Consider the following 21,424-nt stretch of genomic DNA (forward strand, 5'->3'; position numbering starts at 1 on the left):
CGCCAGAGAGCCTCGGAAATGGCCTGAGGGACACTTCAGTTGACCTCGGCTAACCTCGGAAAGACTCCGTTCACGAGCCTTTCCGAGGTTTGCATGCGATTCTTTGCAGTGCGATTTGCACCAATTTTTTATTGATGCAAATCACACCGCAAAGTATCAGTACTTGTACTCGCTGAAATAATATCGGTGCAACTCTACCCATGTGTGTGATCTGAGATTGCAGGAAAAAGATATATGGATGTCCCAGGTGTGTGATCAGAGAGTGCGGGAAGGAGATGTACGGATGTCCCAGGTGTGTGATCAGAGAGTGCAGGGAGGAGATGTACAGATGTCCCAGGTGTGTGATCAGAGAGTGCGGGAAGGAGATGTACGGATGTCCCAGGTGTGTGATCAGAGAGTGCAGGGAGGAGATGTACAGATGTCCCAGGTGTGTGATCAGAGAGTGCGGGAAGGAGATGTACGGATGTCCCAGGTGTGTGATCAGAGAGTGCAGGGAGGAGATGTACAGATGTCCCAGGTGTGTGATCAGAGAGTGCGGGAAGGAGATGTACGGATGTCCCAGGTGTGTGATCAGAGAGTGCAGGGAGGAGATGTACAGATGTCCCAGGTGTGTGATCAGAGAGTGCGGGAAGGAGATGTACGGATGTCCCAGGTGTGTGATCAGAGAGTGCAGGGAGGAGATGTACAGATGTCCCAGGTGTGTGATCAGAGAGTGCGGGAAGGAGATGTACGGATGTCCCAGGTGTGTGATCAGAGAGTGCGGGAAGGAGATGTACAGATGTCCCAGGTATGTGATCAGAGAGTGCGGGAAGGAGATGTACGGATGTCCCAGGTGTGTGATCAGAGAGTGCAGGGAGGAGATGTACGGATGTCCCAGGTGTGTGATCAGAGAGTGCGGGAAGGAGATGTACGGATGTCCCAGGTGTGTGATCAGAGAGTGCAGGGAGGAGATGTACAGATGTCCCAGGTGTGTGATCAGAGAGTGCAGGGAGGAGATGTACAGATGTCCCAGGTGTGTGATCAGAGAGTGCAGGGAGGAGATGTACGGATGTCCCAGGTGTGTGATCAGAGAGTGCGGGAAGGAGATGTACGGATGTCCCAGGTGTGTGATCAGAGAGTGCGGGAAGGAGATGTACGGATGTCCCAGGTGTGTGATCAGAGAGTGCGGGAAGGAGATGTACGGATGTCCCAGGTGTGTGATCAGAGAGTGCGGGAAGGAGATGTACGGATGTCCCAGGTGTGTGATCAGAGAGTGCGGGAAGGAGATGTATGGATGTCCCAGGTGTGTGATCAGAGAGTGCGGGAAGGAGATGTGGTGTCCCCGGAAGTTGACATTGGCTCACCTCTCCACCAGTAGCGCTTGGACAGGAGGTGCCATGTTTGGAGCCGGGTGAGGTGCAGCCCCCCCTCCCCGATGTGCGCCTCCTCTATGAGCCCCTTCCTGCGGTCGGCCTGCAGTACCACCTCCAGCTCGGTGAAGCGCTCCTTGTCCCGGTGCCGGCGCTGATAGAACAGGGTGCCATCTCTCACTACATAGCAGGCGGCTGCCTTCCGGATCTTGCGCTTGACATTCCCTTCGGTGCCCGGAGCATAGGGCTCCCGCTCGTTGGTCAGGTAGCGCAGGATGGCCAGGTAGCTCTCCTCATTGGACATCCTCCAACAATGGCGGCACCGCGGCCACTCCTGACCTTGCAGGCACTGGCTCCGCTCAGCACAGCCTGACTTCCAGCCCCTCTGTGCACCGCCACCACTGACAGCGCAACAAGGAACTGCAAATGTCGGAACGTCTAGTAAAGTCTCTTCGTACGGAAAGTCAAGATGGCTGCTGCACCACAGGAAGTGACCTCACATCCTAGAGGACGAGTGTTCAGTCAGATCGGGCGACCCAACAAAACTTGTAACGGAAGTGACGCTTCCATGGCCATACGTCTTACTAGAACTAAGCTGTGTTAAACTGTCTCCAGTTACCTGTACAGGAGTGAAGGAGAGCCGCCATTTTGGAGGAGGCCAAACTCTCTCTGCGGCATTGCTGTACCTGCTCTGTTAGCTCCCAACCTGTCAAGTCTCTCTGTGCTCCAGTGTAGCCATCTGTGATCATACATGCTGCAAGGAACAAGTAAGTGGAGGCTTGATATGGGATTGTAGACGGTCGGAGAGTCCCTAGGTGGGTGTCCACATTGTAACAGCATTTTTTTTTCTTAAAGTGGAACTTTAGTCAGAAAATGAAGTCCTGCTATATAACTTCAGGCCGGTGTTCTGCCGAGAAAGTTCCTCTCGGCGGATAAGGACCCCCATCTACTGCGCAGGCGCAGCACCTACGCAGTAGGAGCCGGCAGAAATAGCCGAAGCGAAATGCAGAAGAAAGTACACGGCGCCTGTAAGGGGGCCCCTCGCGGGCTCGCTTCGCTCACCACGCTTTGGACACGGCCTCGCTTCGCTCTGCACTTTTTTATTCCCCCTCTAGGTCCACTTGGATGGTGGGGCTTCAGCCTGGACCTAGGGCGCAGGCGCCGTGTACAGCTGATTGAAGATTTTCATCTTCGGCTGTTTTCGGCGGCTCCTGGTCATTCGTACTGCACAAGCGCAGCGCTTGCACAGTACAGGGGGGAACTTATCCGCCGAGGGAACTTTCTCGGCAAGACACCGGCCCTTTTTGCAGGTACAGCTATGTAACACAATAAAAATAAGTGACAATACTGTGTAAATCCAGTAATACACTGTCTCACCCTGCTCTGCACATGCTCAGTTGCTTTCTGTTCTCGCCACTATACAAAATTTGTACAGGCCGATCTACTGACGTTCACATCTTGGCGTTCTGAATTGACACAATTTGAAATAGTGACGGGGATTGCACGGGTGTCCCATGTTTTGCCGCTGTCTCGAAACGCGGGCAAAATCGCGGCAATTCCACCCGTGATTTGGAATGCCAAGATGTGAATGGAGCCTAAAGCGGAACTAAACCCTCCTATCCTTTACAGTAAGGCTCCATACACATCTGAGCAATGGGCGATTTGAAATAGCCATCCCCGATTTTTCCATGATTAGTCGGGCGAAAATCTCGCAAACAATCGCAGGAAGCCTGTCGCCCAAAAGAAGTTTTGTACTTCTTTTGGGCGACAGGCAACCCGCAATTCTGTTTGCGCTTTTTTATCGTGATCCTTTGGGCGTCAATTGCGGCAAAATCGTGCCACGATCGGGGTGCCATTTAAAGTGACGGGGATCACATGGGCGTCCCACGGTTTGCCGCTATTTCAAATTGCGGCGATTCCACCTGCGATTCGGACTGCCCAGATGTGAACAAGCCCTCAAGGAAGCTGCTTCTGTTTGATCTGCAACTGCCATGGTGCTGCACATGTGATCAATTATGACACAAACCATTTGATGGTTTGACAGTTTGGTTGTGGGCACAAGCAAATGTCAAATGTGACAGTTAGCAATCCCAGCATTCTAGGAATGTAACTGTATTCTGAAACCTTAAATCAATGGGTTTAGTTACGTTTTATGATTTACTGCTGGGGCTCTGGGCTTCAGCAAAATGGCAGCCTCCAGTAAGAAAAAACCGGAGCAATGCTGGAGGCAGTTTACAGCACACACTAGTTTTGGTAGCATAATTATTAGTGTGGAATGTACAGTATCTCACAAAAGTGAGTACACCCCTCACATTTTTGTAAATATTTTATTCTATCTTTTCATGTGACAACACTGAAGAAATGACACTTTGCTACAATGTAAAGTAGTGAGTGTACAGCTTGTATAACAGTGTACATTTGTTGTCCCTTCAAAATAACTCAGCACACAGCCATTAATGTCTCAACTGCTGGCAACAAAAGTGAGTACACCCCTAAGTGAAAATGTCCAAATTGGACCCAAAATGTCAATATTTTGTGTGGCCACCATTATTTTCTAGCACTGCCTTAACCCTCTTGGGCATGGAGTTCACCAGAGCTTCACAGGTTGCCACTGGAGTCCTCTTCCATTCCTCCATGACGACATCACAGAGCTGGTGGATTTTAGAGACCTTGCACCCCTCCACCTTCTGTTTGAGGATCCCCTACAGATGCTCAATAGGGTTTAGGTCTGAAGACATGCTTGGCCAGTCCATCACCTTTTACCCTCAGCTTCTTTAGCAAGGCAGTGGTCATCTTGGAGATGTGTTTGGGTTTGTTATGTTGGAATACTGCCCTGCGGCCCAGTCTCCGAAGGGAGGGGATCATGCTGTGCTGCAGTATGTCACAGTACATGTTGGCATTCATGGTTCCCTCAATGAACTGTAGCTCTCCAGTGCCGGCAGCACTCATGCAGCCCCAGACCATGACACTCCCACCAGCATGCTTGACTGCAGGCAAGACACACTTGTCTTTGTACTCCTCACCTGGTTGCCTCCACACACGCACACGCCATCTGAACCAAATAAGTTTATCTTGGTCTCATCAGACCACAGGACATGGTTCCAGTAATCCATGTCCTTAGTCTGCTTGTCTTCAGCAAACTGTTTGCGGGCTTTCTTGTGCATCCTTTTTAGAAGAAGGTTCCTTCTGGGATGACAGCCATACAGACCAATTTGATGCAGTGTGCGGCATATGGTCTGAGCTTTGACAGGCTGACCCCCCGCCCCTTCAACCTCTGCAGCAATGCTGGCAGCACTCATACGTCTATTTCCCAAAGGCAACCTCTGGATATGACGCTGAGCACGTGCACTCAACTTCTTTAGTCAACCATGGCGAGGCCTGTTCTGAGTGGAACCTGTCCTGTTATGGTCTTGGCTACCATGCTGAAGCTCAGTTTCAGGGTCTTGTCAATCTTCTTATAGCCCAGGCCATCTTTATGTAGAGCAACAATTCTTTTTTTTTTCAGATCCTCAGAGAGTTCTTTGCCATGAGGTGCCATGTTGAACTTCCAGTGACCAGTATGAGGGAGTGAGAGCGATAACACCAAATTTAACACACCTGCTCCCCATTCACATCTGAGACCTTGTAACACTAGGGAGTCACATGACACCGGGAGGAATAATGGCTAATTGGGCCCAATTTGGACATTTTCACTTAGGGGTGTACTCACTTTTCTTGCCAGCGGTTTAGACATTACTGGCTGTGTGTTGTTATTTTGAGGGGACAGCAAATTTACACTGTTATACAAGCTGTACACTCACTACTTTACATTGTAGCAAAGTGTCATTTCTTCAGTGTTGTCACATGAAAAGATATAATAAAATATTTACAAAAATGTGAGGGGTGTACTCGCTTTTTTGAGATACTGTAAGTTCCTTGCTAAAGGAACATTATTTTTTATCAAGTTGTTGGGGGTAAAGTTCCACTTTAATTAAATTTAGATTACTTCGCCTTTTGATTACTGTAGCACAGCCTTGTAGGAACTGCTTGTCGGGTAATCCCTATGAAGCTTAATTTCCTTTACTGAGCTTAAAGTGGTTGTAACCACTAAAAGAAAAAAAAAATGCTCCTGTACTATACAGCCTAGTTCTTTTGCAGTATCTTTTGTCCGTTTCCATGTTGTACAATACCTGGTTGATCCTGACTGTTCCTGTGTTCCCTTTTGTAATCTGACCACACTTATAATGGCTGCTGATCCACGATAGCATGGTCAGTTTACGTGCCTCCGTCATCCTGCTCTCCCCACAGCGCCTCTGCATTTCCCCCTTTCCCTGTCATTTCAGTAGCCTGTGTGTTAGCCAATCTCCTCCCCCCTCCTACCTTGATTGAGTAATCTGCTGCAGCTGCACCTCCCCTTTTAACTTAAACCTTGTGGACTTTTCATGTCACCTCACCTAATTGGCTGGCACCAGATCATAGTAACGTGGATAAGAAGCACAGTTCCACAGTGGAGGACACTTCTCCACCCTTCCAGGAGGCTCTAGAAGGTTCTGGAGAGAGAGTGCGAGACCAGAGGTCAGAAAAGATATGCAGACCTGGCCCTCTGAGTTTGTGGGACCCTCCTGCCCCCCAACAAGGTCTATCCCTCTCAATTGGGAGTCTCCGGTACCTCCAGGTGGAGGGAAGATTTACAGAATTCCACCAGTCACCTCAGATAAGTCTCCTGCCTGACACCTCAGACAAAGCTTCAGCCAGTCACCTCAGACAAACATTCAGCATGTCACTTTAATCAAGTCTCCCGCCAGACACCTCAGACAAACATTAAGCCAGACATTTATTTATTTATTTATTTATTTATTTATTTCAGGTACTTATATAGCGCCGTCAATTTACGCAGCGCTTTACATATACATTATACATTCACATCAGTCCCTACACCCTCAAGGGGCTTACAATCTAAGGTCCCTAACTCACATTCATACATACTAGGGACAATTTAGACAGGATCCAATTAACCTACCAGCATGTCTTTGGAGTGTGGGAGGAAACCGGAGTACCCGGAGGAAACCCACGCAGACACAGGGAGAACATGCAAACTCCAGGCAGGTAGTGTCATGGTCGGGATTCGAACCAGTGACCCTTCTTACTGCTAGGCGAGAGTGCTACTCACTACACCACTGTGCCGCCACATTTTAGTCAAGTCCCCCCCCCAGGTGCCTCAAACCAACATACTGCCAGCCATACAGTGCCTTCAAAAAGTATTCATACCCCTTGAAATTTTCCATATTTTGTCATGTTACAACTAACAACGTAAATGTATTTTATTGGGATTTTATGTGATAGGCCAACACAAAGTGCCACATTATTGGAAGGTAAATAGTTTTCAAAATTTTTTTACAAATAAATACTGCCATGTAAAAGTGTGGCGTGTATTTGTATTCAGCCCCCCTGAGTCAATACTTTGTAGAAACACCTCTCCCTGCAATTACAGCTGCAAGTCTTTTTGGGTATGTCTATACCAGCTTTGCACATCTAGGGAGTGAAATTTTTGCCCATTCTTCTCTCTTCTCTCTTCTCTCTTCTCTCTTCTCTCTTCTCTCTTCTCTCTTCTCTCTTCTCTCTTCTCTCTTCTCTCCTTCTCGATCTAAGGGATTACAGTGGGAGGGCCTGAGATATTCAAGCTAGCAGAGCAGGGTGGACCGATTTAAATCATAATTTTTAAAGAGCAACTATAACCTCTGTCGCGCAGCGGCTCCTCCTCTGACCCGTTGCTGACTCGCCAACATTCCCATTACTGGGGCGGCTGGTGATGCGGCAGTGAAGCAACAAGGTGAGGGACATGGCGGCAGCAGGTGAGTGGATATCACTCGCTAATTTTAAAAAAAATGATCCTTCATTTTGATGCTGCTTCTACACCCTGCCTCGATGGTAAAATATCTGATCATTGTATGCGTGGTCCCAACACGCTGGGCTACAAGAATTCAGCTTGTCTAACCATGCAGCATGTACAGCCCACTCTTTGTTTCTGAGCTCTGCGATTGAGAGAGAAATGGACATGTTAGGCCTCATTCACATTGGACAATTTGATCCGTGCCCCATTCAAGATCGTGTTATACAGGTGTTGTGTGCATCCCCATGCCAGCAGTCCCATAGCTGTCTATTGGGACACTAAAAAACAAGATATGGTTGGTAGAACCCTGCGAGGCGCCTCCATCCCCCATTGTACATACAAATGCAGAGTTTTGCCCATTGGGACTTTAGATGAAACGCCACACAGCCAGTAATAAAAACATAGTACAGGTTTGAGTATGCCCGCAATAGAACTGGCAAAGTTGTCCTAATGTCAAACAACTGGCATATATACAAATCCATTACATGGTTACATACAGTAATCAAATAGTCCATGATAAGTGTGTTATAGCATCTATGGTGATCCAACGTGTTTTGTGAGTTTAGCCTCACTCTTCAGGGGTTGATGCATAGACCCAATCTATAAAGTAAAAATGGTTAAAAAATATAACATAGTAGTGAACATGGAATTGTATGCGGTAGATTGAAATGTGCGAGTCAGACTGGGGGATCCATACTCACAAAGATGCAGAATGCTGTATGACAAAGTCCCACCTGTAGCCACTGGAGACGTCTGACCCGGGAGCTGTGGGTAAAGGATCCAAAATGGGCCAGCAGTGCGAAACAGGACAGATGGAAAAATGGGCAAACAGAACCATCCAGCATGGTCTGCCAGGATGGTGGCTAGAAAAAACTGTGTGTGTGTGTATATTTATGTATATGTGTGTGTGTGTGTGTATATATATATAATCACACTCGCACTCTTTTGTTGCTGCCAACAAACCCAGGTGTGGCTAAAAATATTTTGCCAACTAATTTGCAACATTTTTGAGAGGTATTGCAATTATTGCACCATCTAGTATGGTGTTAAAATTTACTGTAGCATTTCCATATACATTTGTATGTTTATCTGTTGTTTCATTCCAGAACATGGCTGGTCAAATTAAGGACAAGGAGGCTTTTCAGCGGCTCAACTTTCTTTACCAGGTACTTTTTTTTTATTTTTTTATTTTAATGTAGAATCCTCATCGCATCAAGCTTTCTGATTGCCCTCCCTCAATGCAGCCAGCTGGCTGCCAAAGCCAAAGGAGCCCGTCTACGTTACAAGCAATACACGCCACTATGAAGAAAGGGGCCGCACTCCGATGATGTCACAAAAATGATTTTTTTTTTTTCAACACTATCGGAGTGCAGGCCCCTTTCTTTGTAGTGGCTACATTCATGTCTTTATATAGTGTTTTTTTTTTTTATTCTCTCACTATGGTATTCATCACATGTAAAATGTATTCCTGTAACAACAGAAGGAAGGAGAGCATTCCTAGCTGACAAAACTGGCAGTATTTTGATGCACAGTGTATGAGTGTTTTAGATCCGTGTTTCTCAACCTTTTTTTAGTCAGGGCATCCTTTAAAATTAGGCACAATCTCGAGGCACTCCATTCTAAAATGTAAAAGAAACTAATAGTTTTACATAACACAGCAGCATCGACACAGGTAGGACACCCAACATTAGAGATGATTTATTTTCTACACCTTTACACACAATGGTACTGACCAGTATTCCAGTGTTTCTCTTCTCCCTCATTTTTCCTCCCTCATTCAGCTAATGTAACCCCAGTGCAGACAGAGAAAGGCAAACTAGGACATCCTCAGGTGCTCAATGTCTTCCTTATCAATTTATGACATCATCATTTGTTAGAATCCCAGCAGCTGACTAGCATGGTAACCAAGGTTGTAATGCTGCACAAATTAAAACCTGTGACTTTGTGTAAGGTGAGATCCACCTGCCAGCATGCTGACAATTTGAGGCAATTTTTTGTATTTTGCCAGGGCACCCCTGAAGAGCCCAGAAGGCACCCTGGATGAAAAAGGCTGTGTTATGGCCCGTACACACGATCCGAAAATCGGATGAAAAATACTGATTTTGAAGCGATCGTATGATAATCTGATCGTTAGTATAGCGCTTTCAAGAGTCGATTACAAAAGTTCATCCGATATTATCCGATTGGACAAACATGAAAAAATGTTCTCATATGATACCAGATTGTACGATTTTCGTTTAATCAGCACAGTTGTCGTCCGAAAATACAACAGAAATACACTACAACACGTGACATCACTTCTGATTTATTATTTTTATTTTGTTGTATGAGAATATTCGTACCTTTTTAGTAACCTCTCCATATAAGATCATCACATTATTTGTTAACAACGACCAAAACCCACTTGTAATTGCCTGAAAATAATTAATAATGTACTGTATGGGATTATATTGTGATTAGAAGATGCGATTATTCCTTTCTAAAATGTTATCCATAAGTAGTTCCTAAAAAAAAAAAAAAATAAAGCCACATGATTGGATCGATTTTAACTGATGTCACAATAGAAAAAAACAAAATCTGCTTAAATTGGCAAAATTAAACACCTATACACTTTGTTTATCAACTCTTTAACCACTTGCCGACCGCCGCACGCCGATATACGGCGTCACAATGGCACGGGTGCACAAATGGGCGTGCCAGTACATCCCTCGCAAACACCCCCCCCCCCTCCCGTGCCTACGGTGGTCAGATTATTTCCAGAACCAATCAATCTTCATGTCCAGGCCAATGATTTCTGGCCTGGACCTGCTGATCGGTTCTGGCGAATGAAAATGCTACCCTGCGTATAAACACAGGCAGGGGAAGTGATGTAATCTTCCCTCATGGAATTCTTTTTGGTTCCAGAGAGAGGACTTCTAAATGTGAGTTGCACAACACTACACTAACACCAGTACACATAGGTACACTTGCCACCCCCCGATCGCCTCCCCCAGTTAACCACTTCACTCCCTGTCACTGTGTCACCAATTGCAGTTGTCAAATTTTTCACTGATCGCTGCATTGGTGTCATTTGTGACTGTAAATAGGTGTTAGGGCAGTTAGTAATAGGCCCAGGTAGGTCTAGGATATCCACCCCTAATAAAGGTTTAACCCCTTGATCGCGCCCCAGTTAACCCTTTCACCCCCTGTCACCAGTGTCACTAATAGATCTTTTTTCTGATCGCCATATTAGTGTCACGGGTTAGCCAGTTAGTTGATTAGTTTTTATAGTGTCAGGTACCCCCATATACTACCCAAAAAAGGTTTTAACCCCATGATTTCCCCCTAGTTAACCCTTTCACCCCCTGTCACCAGTGATCACCGTATTAGTTTTACGGGTGACGCTGGTTAGTTTGTTTTTTTTATAGCGTCGGGGTACCTGCCGTATATTGCCCAATAAAGGTTTAATCCCCTGATCGCCTGGTGGGTGACATCAGTTAGGGTCTGCGTCGCCCCAGGCATAGTCAGATTAGTGCCAGTAGTGCTAAAACCCATGCACGCACCATACACCTACCTTAGTAGTGTAGTGTCTGAACTGATCAATATCTGATCTGATCAGATCTATACTGGCATCCCCAATAGTTTAGGGTTCCTAAAAATGCAGCGTTAGCGGGATCAGCCCAGATACCTGCTAGCACCTGCGTTTAGCCCCCCTGCCCAGCCCACCCAAGTGCAGTATCAATCGATCACTGTCACTTACAAATACACAACACACATAACTGCAGCATTCACAGAGTCAGGCCTGATCCCTGCAAACGCTAACAGTTTTTTGGTAGCGTTTGAAGCAGTCGCTGACAGTCAGGTGCTCTTTTTTCCTGTGAGTCTCACTACTGTACCAGTAAATTTAGAGGCCAAATGTCCAATCGAAGGTACACTAGTGAAGAGGCCTACACGTTTCTGAGCCTGACAGATAGTGAAGAGGAAGTCACCCATCTGTCAGATTCAGGCTCCGTATTCGAACCTGTAGACAGCAGTGACACCCTGACAGATATCTCTGACGACGGAGTTGTGGTCCCTGCCAAGGTCAGGCGTACCCGACCCCGTTCTCCTGCTGTTGTTGAGGTGCAAGAACCGCAGGGCTCTCGTATGGAGCAGAGAGCCAGTACTAGTGCCGCTCATTCTTCTGGTGAACTGGCAAGCGCCAGTCGCCTAGTAGACCCTGGTCGTAGTCAAACCAGCACTGCAGTATCACGTGGTGAGTCCCATAAGTGCAGTTCAAGCTGCTGAGGTGGTTAGCATAAGTAGAGTCCCGCAGCCACCAAGAAGACAAAGACTGGCCCATCGAGCCCATAGTGCCCTTCCTGCTGTATTTGCCAATCGAAATTGGGAGCCCACCACTTCTGCAGCACCCGTACTCCCCCCCCCCCCCCCCCCCCCATTCACTGGCCAACCCGGAATTCAGGTGGAAACAGTTGATTTCACGTCACTTGATTTTTATTCGCTGTTTTTTTTACAGAAGACCTCTATAGATCTATTGTGGACCAAAGCAATTTGTTTGCTGGTCAATTCATCGCCGCTAATCCCCATTTTACCCTTGCAAGAGAATGGACAACTATTACAGTTTCCGAATTTGAGACCTTTCTGGGTCTATCCCTCCTCATGAGCATAACTAAAAAGAGTGAGTTGCGGTCATATTGGTCCACTGACCCAATTCATCATATGCCCGTGTTCTCTGCCTCTATGGCCAGGGCACGATACGAGCAGAGCCTGCGGTTCATGCATTTTAATGATAATGAACTCTGTCGTCCTCGGGGTCACCCTGAATACGATCAGCTCTACAAAATTTGGCCCCTCGTAAACCACTTCATCCAGCAGTTTGCAGCCTTGCCTACTCCTGATCAAGTTGTCTGTATTGATGAGTCCCTGATTAAGTTTTCTTGCCGCTTGTCTTTCAAACAGTATCTTCCCAGCAAGCGTGCCAGATATGGGGTCAAGATGTATAAGGGCCACTGTGATTAGCCCTTTACCCTGATCACAGAGCGAACCCTATGTGCACCGCTGGAGGCACTCAGGGGGTGGGGTTCTGGGAGGACATCTACCATGCCAGAACTGGACGACCGTGCTGTAGCCATCTTTCGGCTATAGCGTGGACGGCAAGTGGTTAAACATTCATAGTTAATATTAAACTCCCAGGAATGAAAAACATTTACCTTTGCCGTGGGTCCCTTCTCTACTGCAAGATTTAACTGCTTAAGTTGACCATGCATTATACAATTTTCCTTTTAGATTTATCAACACCATATAATTTGAAGTCAAACCTAAACATTTTTAATTTGTATGCAATCAGGCAGGCCCTTGCACTACAATAGTTGAAGGTAAATCTAAAGGAAATTGAACAAGAACATGGCCAGCTTTATTTTGCCTAGGGGATTAGGAATGAGGTGACATACTGGCAGCCAGCATTCCCCTCTGCTGTCCTATATTCTGGAATATGGGTGTGACCTTGCATTAGGGCTGGGGAAAAAATCGATTCAAATCTTGAATCGAGTTGAGAGGTCAAAACGATTCAAAATTTAAGCAAATCAATTTTTTTAGATTTTTTTTTTTTTTTTTTTTTTCCCACCGCGCCGGTCTGGAGGCGCTGCGGGCACGAGTTTTTAGGCGAGGCCGCGGCTTCGGCCTAGTCCGCGGCTACGGCCGGACGCCGCGGACTAGGCCGAAGCCGCAGCCTCGCCTAAAAACTCATGCCCGCAGCGCCTCCAGACCTGCGCTGACACCGCGCCGGGCCTGAAGAGCTGCGGGCAAGGAGTTCTTAGGTGAGGCCGCAGCTTCGGCCTAGTCCGCGAGGCTGGACGACGCGGACTAGGTCGAAGCCGCGGCCTCGCCTAAAAGCTCATGCCCGCAGCGCCTCGGGACCGGCGCAGTTTCCAAAGAAAAAAAACTCGAGTCAAATAGTGAATCGAGTTTTTTTTTAAGAGAATTGAAGATTTTTTTTTTTTTTTTTTTTAGAAAATCTCCCAGCCCTACCTTGCATACAATGTGGGATACTGGTCCAGTATTGTACAGACCAACGTCGGGAATTGCGACCCTTTAAAGTTACTGTCTTGTTGTATACCTTTTCTGTTAAAATTCAAATGAAGTTCCAAAAAAAAAAAAAGTTGTCTTCTTACATAAAGATATGACATAAAAGGCCTGTATTTTTACAGTGCTGTTTTTCTTTATGATTTAGATAAACAAACATAAGACCACATTTTAGCTTTCCCTTGTGTAGAGATCCATGTAACTCCAAAGGGTTTATATTTTTGCAACTTTATATTTATTTTTAGCTTAATTTTGTGTTTTTATTTATTTTTTTTTTTTTTTTTTTTTTACATTCTTCTTCTTTTTCTTTTTTCTTAGGCTGCACATTGCGTTTTAGCCCAAAACCCAGAGAACTTAGAACTTGCCCGCTTTTATTGCCATACACAAAGAACAATTAGCAAGCGATTAGTCTTGAGACAGTAAGTTTTAATTAACAGTAGTTTTATGTTGTGGGTACTTTTATACTCAGTTTTGGTAATGTAGATGAATGTGGTATATACTGTAGCATGAAAAAGATGAGAACAATGCATGCCCTCAAAGTGGTTCTATGCATGAGGGTAAAAAAACCTTGAGTGTGCAGCTCCCCCCTCAACCCCCTCTTATACTCACCTGTGCCGATCCCAATCCAGCGATGTGCATGAGAGCAGCAGCTTTCCTGGGTCTCCCCCCCACTGGCTGAGATACAGAAGCAGAAGCCATTGGCTCCCACTGCTGTCAATCACAGTCAGTGAGAAGGGAGTGAGTGACAGGGCCGAGCCGCACTCTGTGTGTCTCAGACAAACTGTGTGTCTCAGACAAACAGCTTACTCTGGGGGCATACAGCGCCATGCGAATTCCATCCATTTTTGAGTGCGATTTAGGTGCAAATTCACAGCGCAATTTCTGTTTGTCAGGTGCAATTCCAGTGCGAACATTAAGAGGTATGGATTTTGAGGGGAACCCCATGCCAAAATGAAAAAGAAAAAAAAATGGCATTGAGGTTCCCCCAAAATCCATAGCAGATCCTTATCCGAGCATGTAGCCTGGCAGGCCAGGAAAGGCCCTTTCTTCCTGAACCATACCAGGCCACATTCCATCAACATAGGGGGGGTGCTTTAGGGTAGAGGGGGCTCCCTCCCCCAAAGCACCTTGTGTGCGAACGGGGGACTTATCAGAATCTGGAAGTCCCCTTAACGGGGGGGGGGGGCCAGATCCCAGCCCCCCCCCTCCCATGTGAATGAGTAGGGGTACATTTTACCCCTACTCGTTCACCAAAAAAGTGCCAAAAATAAATAAAAACACAGTTTTTGACAAGTTGTTTATTAAATAAATAAAAACAAAAGCAATGCACACAAAGCTGGCTCCTGCCATCTGACAGCTCTGCTTCGTAGCCACCGCTAAATAAACTAAGGGATCTCTCCCTCTTGTGACATAATCGACTCTCTTTTTTTTTTTTTTTTTTTTTTTTTTTTTTTTTTGTGTTAGATGCCCATCAATCTAAAATAGAATAATTTTGTTATAGTAACAGTAGACATGTTTGCAAACGTAAAATATTATTTTGGGAACTGTGAAGCATGGTGGTGGAATTGATAAGGTTTGGGATTGCTTTGCTGCTTCAGAGCCTGGGTAACTCCTTGAGTTAGCTTTACATTTTGGATCATATCAAAGCAATGTTGGCTTTGATATTTGATATTTCTCAACTCCAGTCCTCAAGGCGCCCCAACAGGTCATGTTTTCAAGGTTTCCCTCAGGTGAAACGGCTGTGGTAATTACTAAGGCAGTGAAACTGATCAAATCACCTGTGCAAAATAATGGGAAGCCTGAAAACATGACCTGTTGGGGAGCCTTGAGGACTGGAGTTGAGAAACACTGTATCAAAGTGCATTTAATGTAGTACCATCTGTCAAAAAATGTAAGTTGAACCAGAAATTAGACTTTCAATACGATAATGAATAATGACCCAAAACACCTAGGAAACCCACCAAGGTGAGGCTTAAAAAGAAAAAAAAAAAAAAAGAAATGAAGGATTATAGACTAACCTAGTCAAAGGCCCAAAAATGATTCCCACTGAAATTCTGTAAGGGGATTTTGTAATGTTCATGCAGTTAAACCCATGAACATTGCAACTGAATTACTTTTGCATGGAGAAGTGGTCAAAATTTCTCACTCTGAGTCTAGTGGGCAATTATACAAAATGCCTACAAGGAGTCGTTTTTGCTAAATGGGGCAATACAAGCTTTTGATGCCAGGAATGTACTTTTCTACAATATACCATTTATATCTGTTAATATTTTTCCTGAATAAATGATAGAAAAGAATAAAATCTGCTTGGCTTTATTCAGCTATATCCTACCCATTTGCAGGCACTGTTTGAAATATTGAAAATATTTAAAAATGTTTGGCTATTCAAATATGATGCAAAATTCGACAATTTCCATGGGGTATACTTTTATTTTTCATATAACTATGTACAGTCGGGACGGAAAGTATTTAGACCCCCTTAAATTTTTCACTCTTTGTTATATTGCATTTGCTAATATCATTTAAGTTCATTTTTTTTCCTCATTAATGTCCACACAGCACCCCATATTGACAGAAAAACACAGAATTGTTGACATTTTTGCAGATTTATTAAAAAAGAAAAACTGAAATATCACATGGTCCTAAGTATTCAGACCCTTTGCTGTGACACTGATATATTTAACTCGGGTACTGTCCATTTCTTCTGATCATCTTTGAGATGGTTCTACACCTTCATTTGAGTCCAGCTGTGTTTGATTACACTGATTGGACTTGATTAGGAAAGCCACACACCTGTCTATATAAGACCTTACATCTCATAGCGCATGTCAGAGCAAATGAGAATCATGAGGTCAAAGGAACTGCCTGAAGAGCTCAGAGACAGAATTGTGGCAAGGCACAGATCTGGCCAAGGATAAAAAAAAAAAAAAAAAATTCTGCTGCACTTAAGGTTCCTAAGAGCACAGTGGCCTCCATAATCCTTAAATGGAAGACGTTTGGGATGACAAGAACCCTTCCTAGAGCTGGCCGTCCGGCCAAACTGAGCTATCGGGGGAGAAGAGCCTTGGTGAGAGGTAAAAAAGAACCCAAAGATCACTGTGGCTGAGCCCCAGAGATGTAGTCGGGAGATGGGAGAAAGTTGTAGAAAGTCAACCATCACTGCAGCCCTCCACCAGTCAGGGCTTTATGGCAGAGTGGCCCGACGGAAGCCTCTCCTCAGTGCAAGACACATGAAAGCCTGCATGAAAACACCTGAAGGACTCCAAGATGGTGAGAAATAAGATTCTTTGGTCTGATGAGACCAAGATAGAACTTTTTGGCCTTGATTCTAAGCGATATGTGTGGAGAAAACCAGGCACTGCTCATCACCTGTCCAATACAGTCTCAACAGTAAAGCATGGTGGTGGCAGCATCATGCTGTGGGGGTGTTTTTCAGCTGCAGGGACAGGACGACTGGTTGCAATCGAGGGAAAGATGAATGCGGCCAAGTACAGGGATATCCTGGACGAAAACCTTCTCCAGAGTGCTCAGGACCTCAGACTGGGCTGAAGGTTTACCTTCCAACAAGACAATGACCCTAAGAACACAGCTAAAATAACGGAGTGGCTTCACAACAACTCCGTGACTGTTCTTGAATGGCCCAGCCAGAGCTCTGACTTAAACCCAATTGAGCATCACTGGAGAGACCTATAAATGGCTGTCCACCAACGTTTACTATCCAACCTGACAGAACTGGAGAGGATCTGCAAGGAGGAATGGCAGAGGATCCCCAAATCCAGGTGTGAAAAACTTGTTGCATCTTTCCCAAAAAGACTCATGGCTGTATTAGATCAAAAGGGTGCTTCTACTAAATACTGAGCAAAGGGTCTGAATACTTAGGACCATGTGATATTTCAGTTTTTAATAAATCTGCAAAAATGTCAACAATTCTGTGTTTTTCTGTCAATATGGGGTGCTGTGTGTACATTAATGAGGAAAAAAATGAACTTAAATGATTTTAGCAAATGGCTGCAATATAACAAAGAGTGAAAAATTTAAGGGGGTCTGAATACTTTCCGTCCCCACTGTATATTGTGCATGGCAGCTAAGTGGTTAGTAGCCCTGATGACTTGGATTTGATTATTGAAGGCAATATACATAAAAAGGTATATGGTTATCCCCAAAGTGATGTTCTTAATTTAATTGTCCTCTGCTTTGCTAAGCTTTGTTTGTGTGTCAGCAGGCCATTAGATTGTAAGATTCTTTGGGGACAGGGAACGTTGTAAATAGTTAACTGTTCTGTTTAAAGCTCTGGAATAGTTTGGAGATATACATTAATATCTAATAAACAGAACAGATGTATAGTCATAAGCAGAATTCAAAGACTTTTAACCATGATACTCAGGAGTATTTAGAAACTATTTTGGCAGTCGGTGCTTTTCAAAGACTATACTTTAGCCACTATGAAGTGTGACTAGAAATAATTGCTTGATGTTCTCTTCCAGGCATTATATGTTTTTAAGTAACAGCAGCATTTGTAAAAACTCCCTCTTGAAATTGCTTTTCTAGGGATCCATCTGTCAAAAGAACGATTTGTAAGCGATGCAGCTCCCTCCTTCTTTCCGGAATCACGTGTACTGTGCGTCAAAGAAGTAAGCTAAAAATACTCAAGTCAACTCAATGACCGGTTTTTATAGCGAATAGTATCTTTATCACAATGGTTTGAGTGAAGCTGTGCAAAATCTGAAAGCTTATGCATTTCTAATAAAATAATTTTTAGGTGACTAATGTATTATTTGAATTTGGGTTTGTGATCGGTTTTAAGGCAATTCTGTCGCAATTGAAACTGAGCATGTGATAATAAAATTCATAGGCAGAGTTTCTCGCCAGTGAGAAACACATAGTGGAATTACAAGCATATTTTAATTTTTTTTTTTCAAAAGTCAAACTCGGCCCACTTCTCAATCCTCTCTAATAGGATGGTTGGGCTTAGGCCAGCCATACAAGAAGTGCATTTCTTTCCTGCAGCCACGGGTTGCAAGAAAGAAATTTGCTAGATTCCCCATCAACACACAGTGTTGATGCAGGAATCCCTCCTGCTGAGCCATTGTCTTCTCCCAGCAGATAATTATCACTAGCGACTATAGCAGCCGCTAGTGATAATCGCAAGAGAACCCATCAGGCTGGTTGTACCCAAGTTGATTGGTCACATAGGCTAACACAGAACTGCATTCAGAGGAATTAAAAAAAAAAAAAATGCCAGACTCCTCTAACAGTGCCATTTTTTTTTTCTGCCTGTGTGCATGAAGACTTATGGTTTCAGCTGCTGAAAGACCCGTTTGTTATTGGTATTGGCAGAGTAGGTAGCCCCAAACACTGATGGCGCTTTGCTACATCCACAGCCTGATGCCTGGTATCAAATCTTTTCTCAATAAAAACTATTAAAAGTACAATTTTGCAGAATTATATCAGTTAATTGTGTGTTGTGTGAAATGACTCCCTAATGACTGAATCTCAAACTTGGCAGAAAAATTACCCAACCCTAGGCACTGTCATGTGGTTATGCTTCCTTAGACTAGACCAGGGGTCTCCAAACCCTGGCCCACAGGTGTGATTTGTCTGGGCCGCAGCTTACCCAGGCTCTGCCAACACATTACTGCCAATTTTGCTGGCTTTTAAAAGCAGCTGCTGTTATTGGCATTGTGTCTGGCAGGTCCTGGATACAAATCCGCTTCCCCCACACCCTCCCGTGCTGCCAGAGGATTGGCTGCTGCGCTGTGGATTGGCTGCTAGGATATGATGTCATCAGCGTGGCACCTCCCGGCTTACGCCCGCTGTTTACACTAGAATTCCTTCCACCATACAGCCTGCGTGTGTAGCAGCGGGTGGGAGTCGGGAGGTGCTGGAGAGCTTAATTTGGCTCAAACAGTGACAAGAGGCAAATGGGCATAAATCTGCAGACATAAATGTACAGGAGACTCTGCTGGTGACACTGATGGGGAAAATTCTGCTGGTGACACTGATGGGGAAAATTCTGCTGGTGACACTGATGGGGAAAATTCTGCCGGGGACACTGATGGGGAAAATTCTGCCGGGGACACTGATGGGGAAAATTCTGCTGGGGACACGGATGATGGGAAAACTCTGCCGGGGACACTGATGATGGGAAAACTCTGCCGGGGACACTGATGATGGGAAAACTCTGCCGGGGACACTGATGATGGGAAAACTCTGCCGGGGACACTGATGATGGGAAAACTCTGCCGGGGACACTGATGATGGGAAAACTCTGCCGGGGACACTGATGATGGGAAAACTCTGCCGGGGACACTGATGATGGGAAAACTCTGCCGGGGACACTGATGATGGGAAAACTCTGCCGGGGACACTGATGATGGGAAAACTCTGCCGGGGACACTGATGATGGGACAACTCCTGCCGGGGACACTGATGATGGGACAACTCCTGCCGGGGACACTGATGATGGGACAACTCCTGCCGGGGACACTGATGATGGGACAACTCCTGCCGGGTGGGGACTGATGATGGGACAACTCCTGCCGGGTGGGGACTGATGATGGGACAACTCCTGCCGGGTGGGGACTGATGATGGGACAACTCCTGCCGGGTGGGGACTGATGATGGGACAACTCCTGCCGGGTGGGGACTGATGATGGGACAACCCCTGCCGGGTGGGGACTGATGATGGGACAACCCCTGCCGGGTGGGGACTGATGATGGGACAACCCCTGCCGGGTGGGGACTGATGATGGGACAACCCCTGCCGGGTGGGGACTGATGATGGGACAACCCCTGCCGGGTGGGGACTGATGATGGGACAACCCCTGCCGGGTGGGGACTGATGATGGGACAACCCCTGCCGGGTGGGGACTGATGATGGGACAACCCCTGCCGGGTGGGGACTGATGATGGGACAACCCCTGCCGGGTGGGGACTGATGATGGGACAACCCCTGCCGGGGGGGTGGGACTGATGATGGGAAAACTCTCTGCTGGGGACACTGATGATGGGAATGATGATTCATTCATTTGTACGTTGTACATACAACTGATTTTTTTCTGGCCCCCGAATACTTGTAAAAACTACAATGTGGCCCTCATGTTGAAAATTTTAGAGACCCCTGGACTAGACTGTCTGTTTTAAGAGTATAGGTTAAAGAAAGAAAAATACTTTAAAAAAATGTCTTCACACAGAACGCCGAGGACAACGACTAACAATCGTTAGATGCCTGAGTTGTGGTCTTACCAAACGCTTCCTCAATAACCCAAACTACAAACTGTGGTGTGAGCAGCCAGAGGCACAGTTAGAAAATCAGCCAAAGCCAGGTAGGATACCCCTTCAGATGCCATATTTATTTGTATTTTTATTCTATCACTTAATTTTTATTTTTGTTATCCAGACCTAAATCCTGGTTCTCAGCAAGACCCAACAAAGGAGAGAAGACCACCTACCCAACCAGACAGTGAAACGAGAGAGGCTACTTAACTTCCCCAACTGCTAAGTGTGGAATCGCTGCAGATGTACAATGCATCTTCTGTATTATTTAAGATTTTGATTGGTTGTTACATATGTTACTTCTAAAGCGATTCCCCCCCCCCAGTAAATCTGCTGTGATGATCTTCCAGTTTAAATAAAATTATTCCTGAGATATTTATTAGATATCTTTGTTTGACTTTGCATCTCTGAGATCCTTGACACTATCTAACCTGTGTGGAATATCCAGGTCAGAATTCAACTTATTGTTAGCCCTGCAGACCAGACTGATATAAAAAAAGATTTAAAAAAATTGGGAAACACAGGATGAGGCTGACCTCATTCTCTGAAGTTGAGCCTTTGGGGTTTATTAACGAAAGGCAAATCCACTTTGCACTACAGGTGCACTTGGAAGTGCAGTCGCTGTAGATCTGAGGGGGACAAGAAAGAAAAAGAAAAACTGCATTTTTGCTTGTACATGATTGGATGATGAAATCAGCAGAGCTTCCCCTCAGATCTAAAGCGACTGCACTTCAAAGTGTACTTGTAGTGCAAAGTGGATTTGCCTTCAGTAAATCAACCCCTTTTGTGTGGTTCGCTAGAAATTAGACATCTGTATTACTTTGGACCCCCAGACTATCAGCCCACCACAAACGTTTAACTTCATTTTATG

General features: G+C 45.4%; 2 protein-coding genes across 3 annotated transcripts in view; one reads left to right on the top strand and one right to left on the bottom strand.

Moving 5' to 3' along the window:
• The window catches only part of ZBTB11 (zinc finger and BTB domain containing 11), a 34,088-nt gene extending 32,227 nt beyond the window's left edge, over positions 1 to 1,861 (bottom strand). The window contains exon 1 of the mRNA XM_073614945.1: positions 1,344 to 1,861. Within this exon, the coding sequence (XP_073471046.1) occupies positions 1,344 to 1,653 (310 nt within the window). The 5' untranslated portion in view covers positions 1,654 to 1,861. The remainder of the gene's footprint in view (positions 1 to 1,343) is intronic.
• On the top strand, positions 1,399 to 20,937 carry RPP21 (ribonuclease P subunit p21). 2 transcript variants are annotated; one of them, XM_073614948.1, is made up of 6 exons: positions 1,399 to 2,164; positions 8,325 to 8,384; positions 13,597 to 13,697; positions 17,827 to 17,909; positions 20,472 to 20,603; positions 20,678 to 20,937. In XM_073614948.1, the coding sequence occupies exons 2-6, from the start codon at positions 8,328 to 8,330 to the stop codon at positions 20,761 to 20,763; spliced, it is 459 nt and encodes a 152-aa protein (XP_073471049.1). In that variant the 5' UTR covers positions 1,399 to 2,164; positions 8,325 to 8,327; the 3' UTR covers positions 20,764 to 20,937. The 2 variants fall into 2 exon arrangements, with proteins under 2 accessions (XP_073471049.1, XP_073471048.1); XM_073614947.1 differs by having other exon boundaries at positions 1,401 to 2,116.
• The last annotated feature ends 487 nt before the right edge of the window (positions 20,938 to 21,424 follow it).

Source organism: Aquarana catesbeiana, linkage group LG02 (genome assembly GCF_042186555.1).
Source record: "Aquarana catesbeiana isolate 2022-GZ linkage group LG02, ASM4218655v1, whole genome shotgun sequence".
Lineage (NCBI taxonomy): Eukaryota > Metazoa > Chordata > Amphibia > Anura > Ranidae > Aquarana > Aquarana catesbeiana.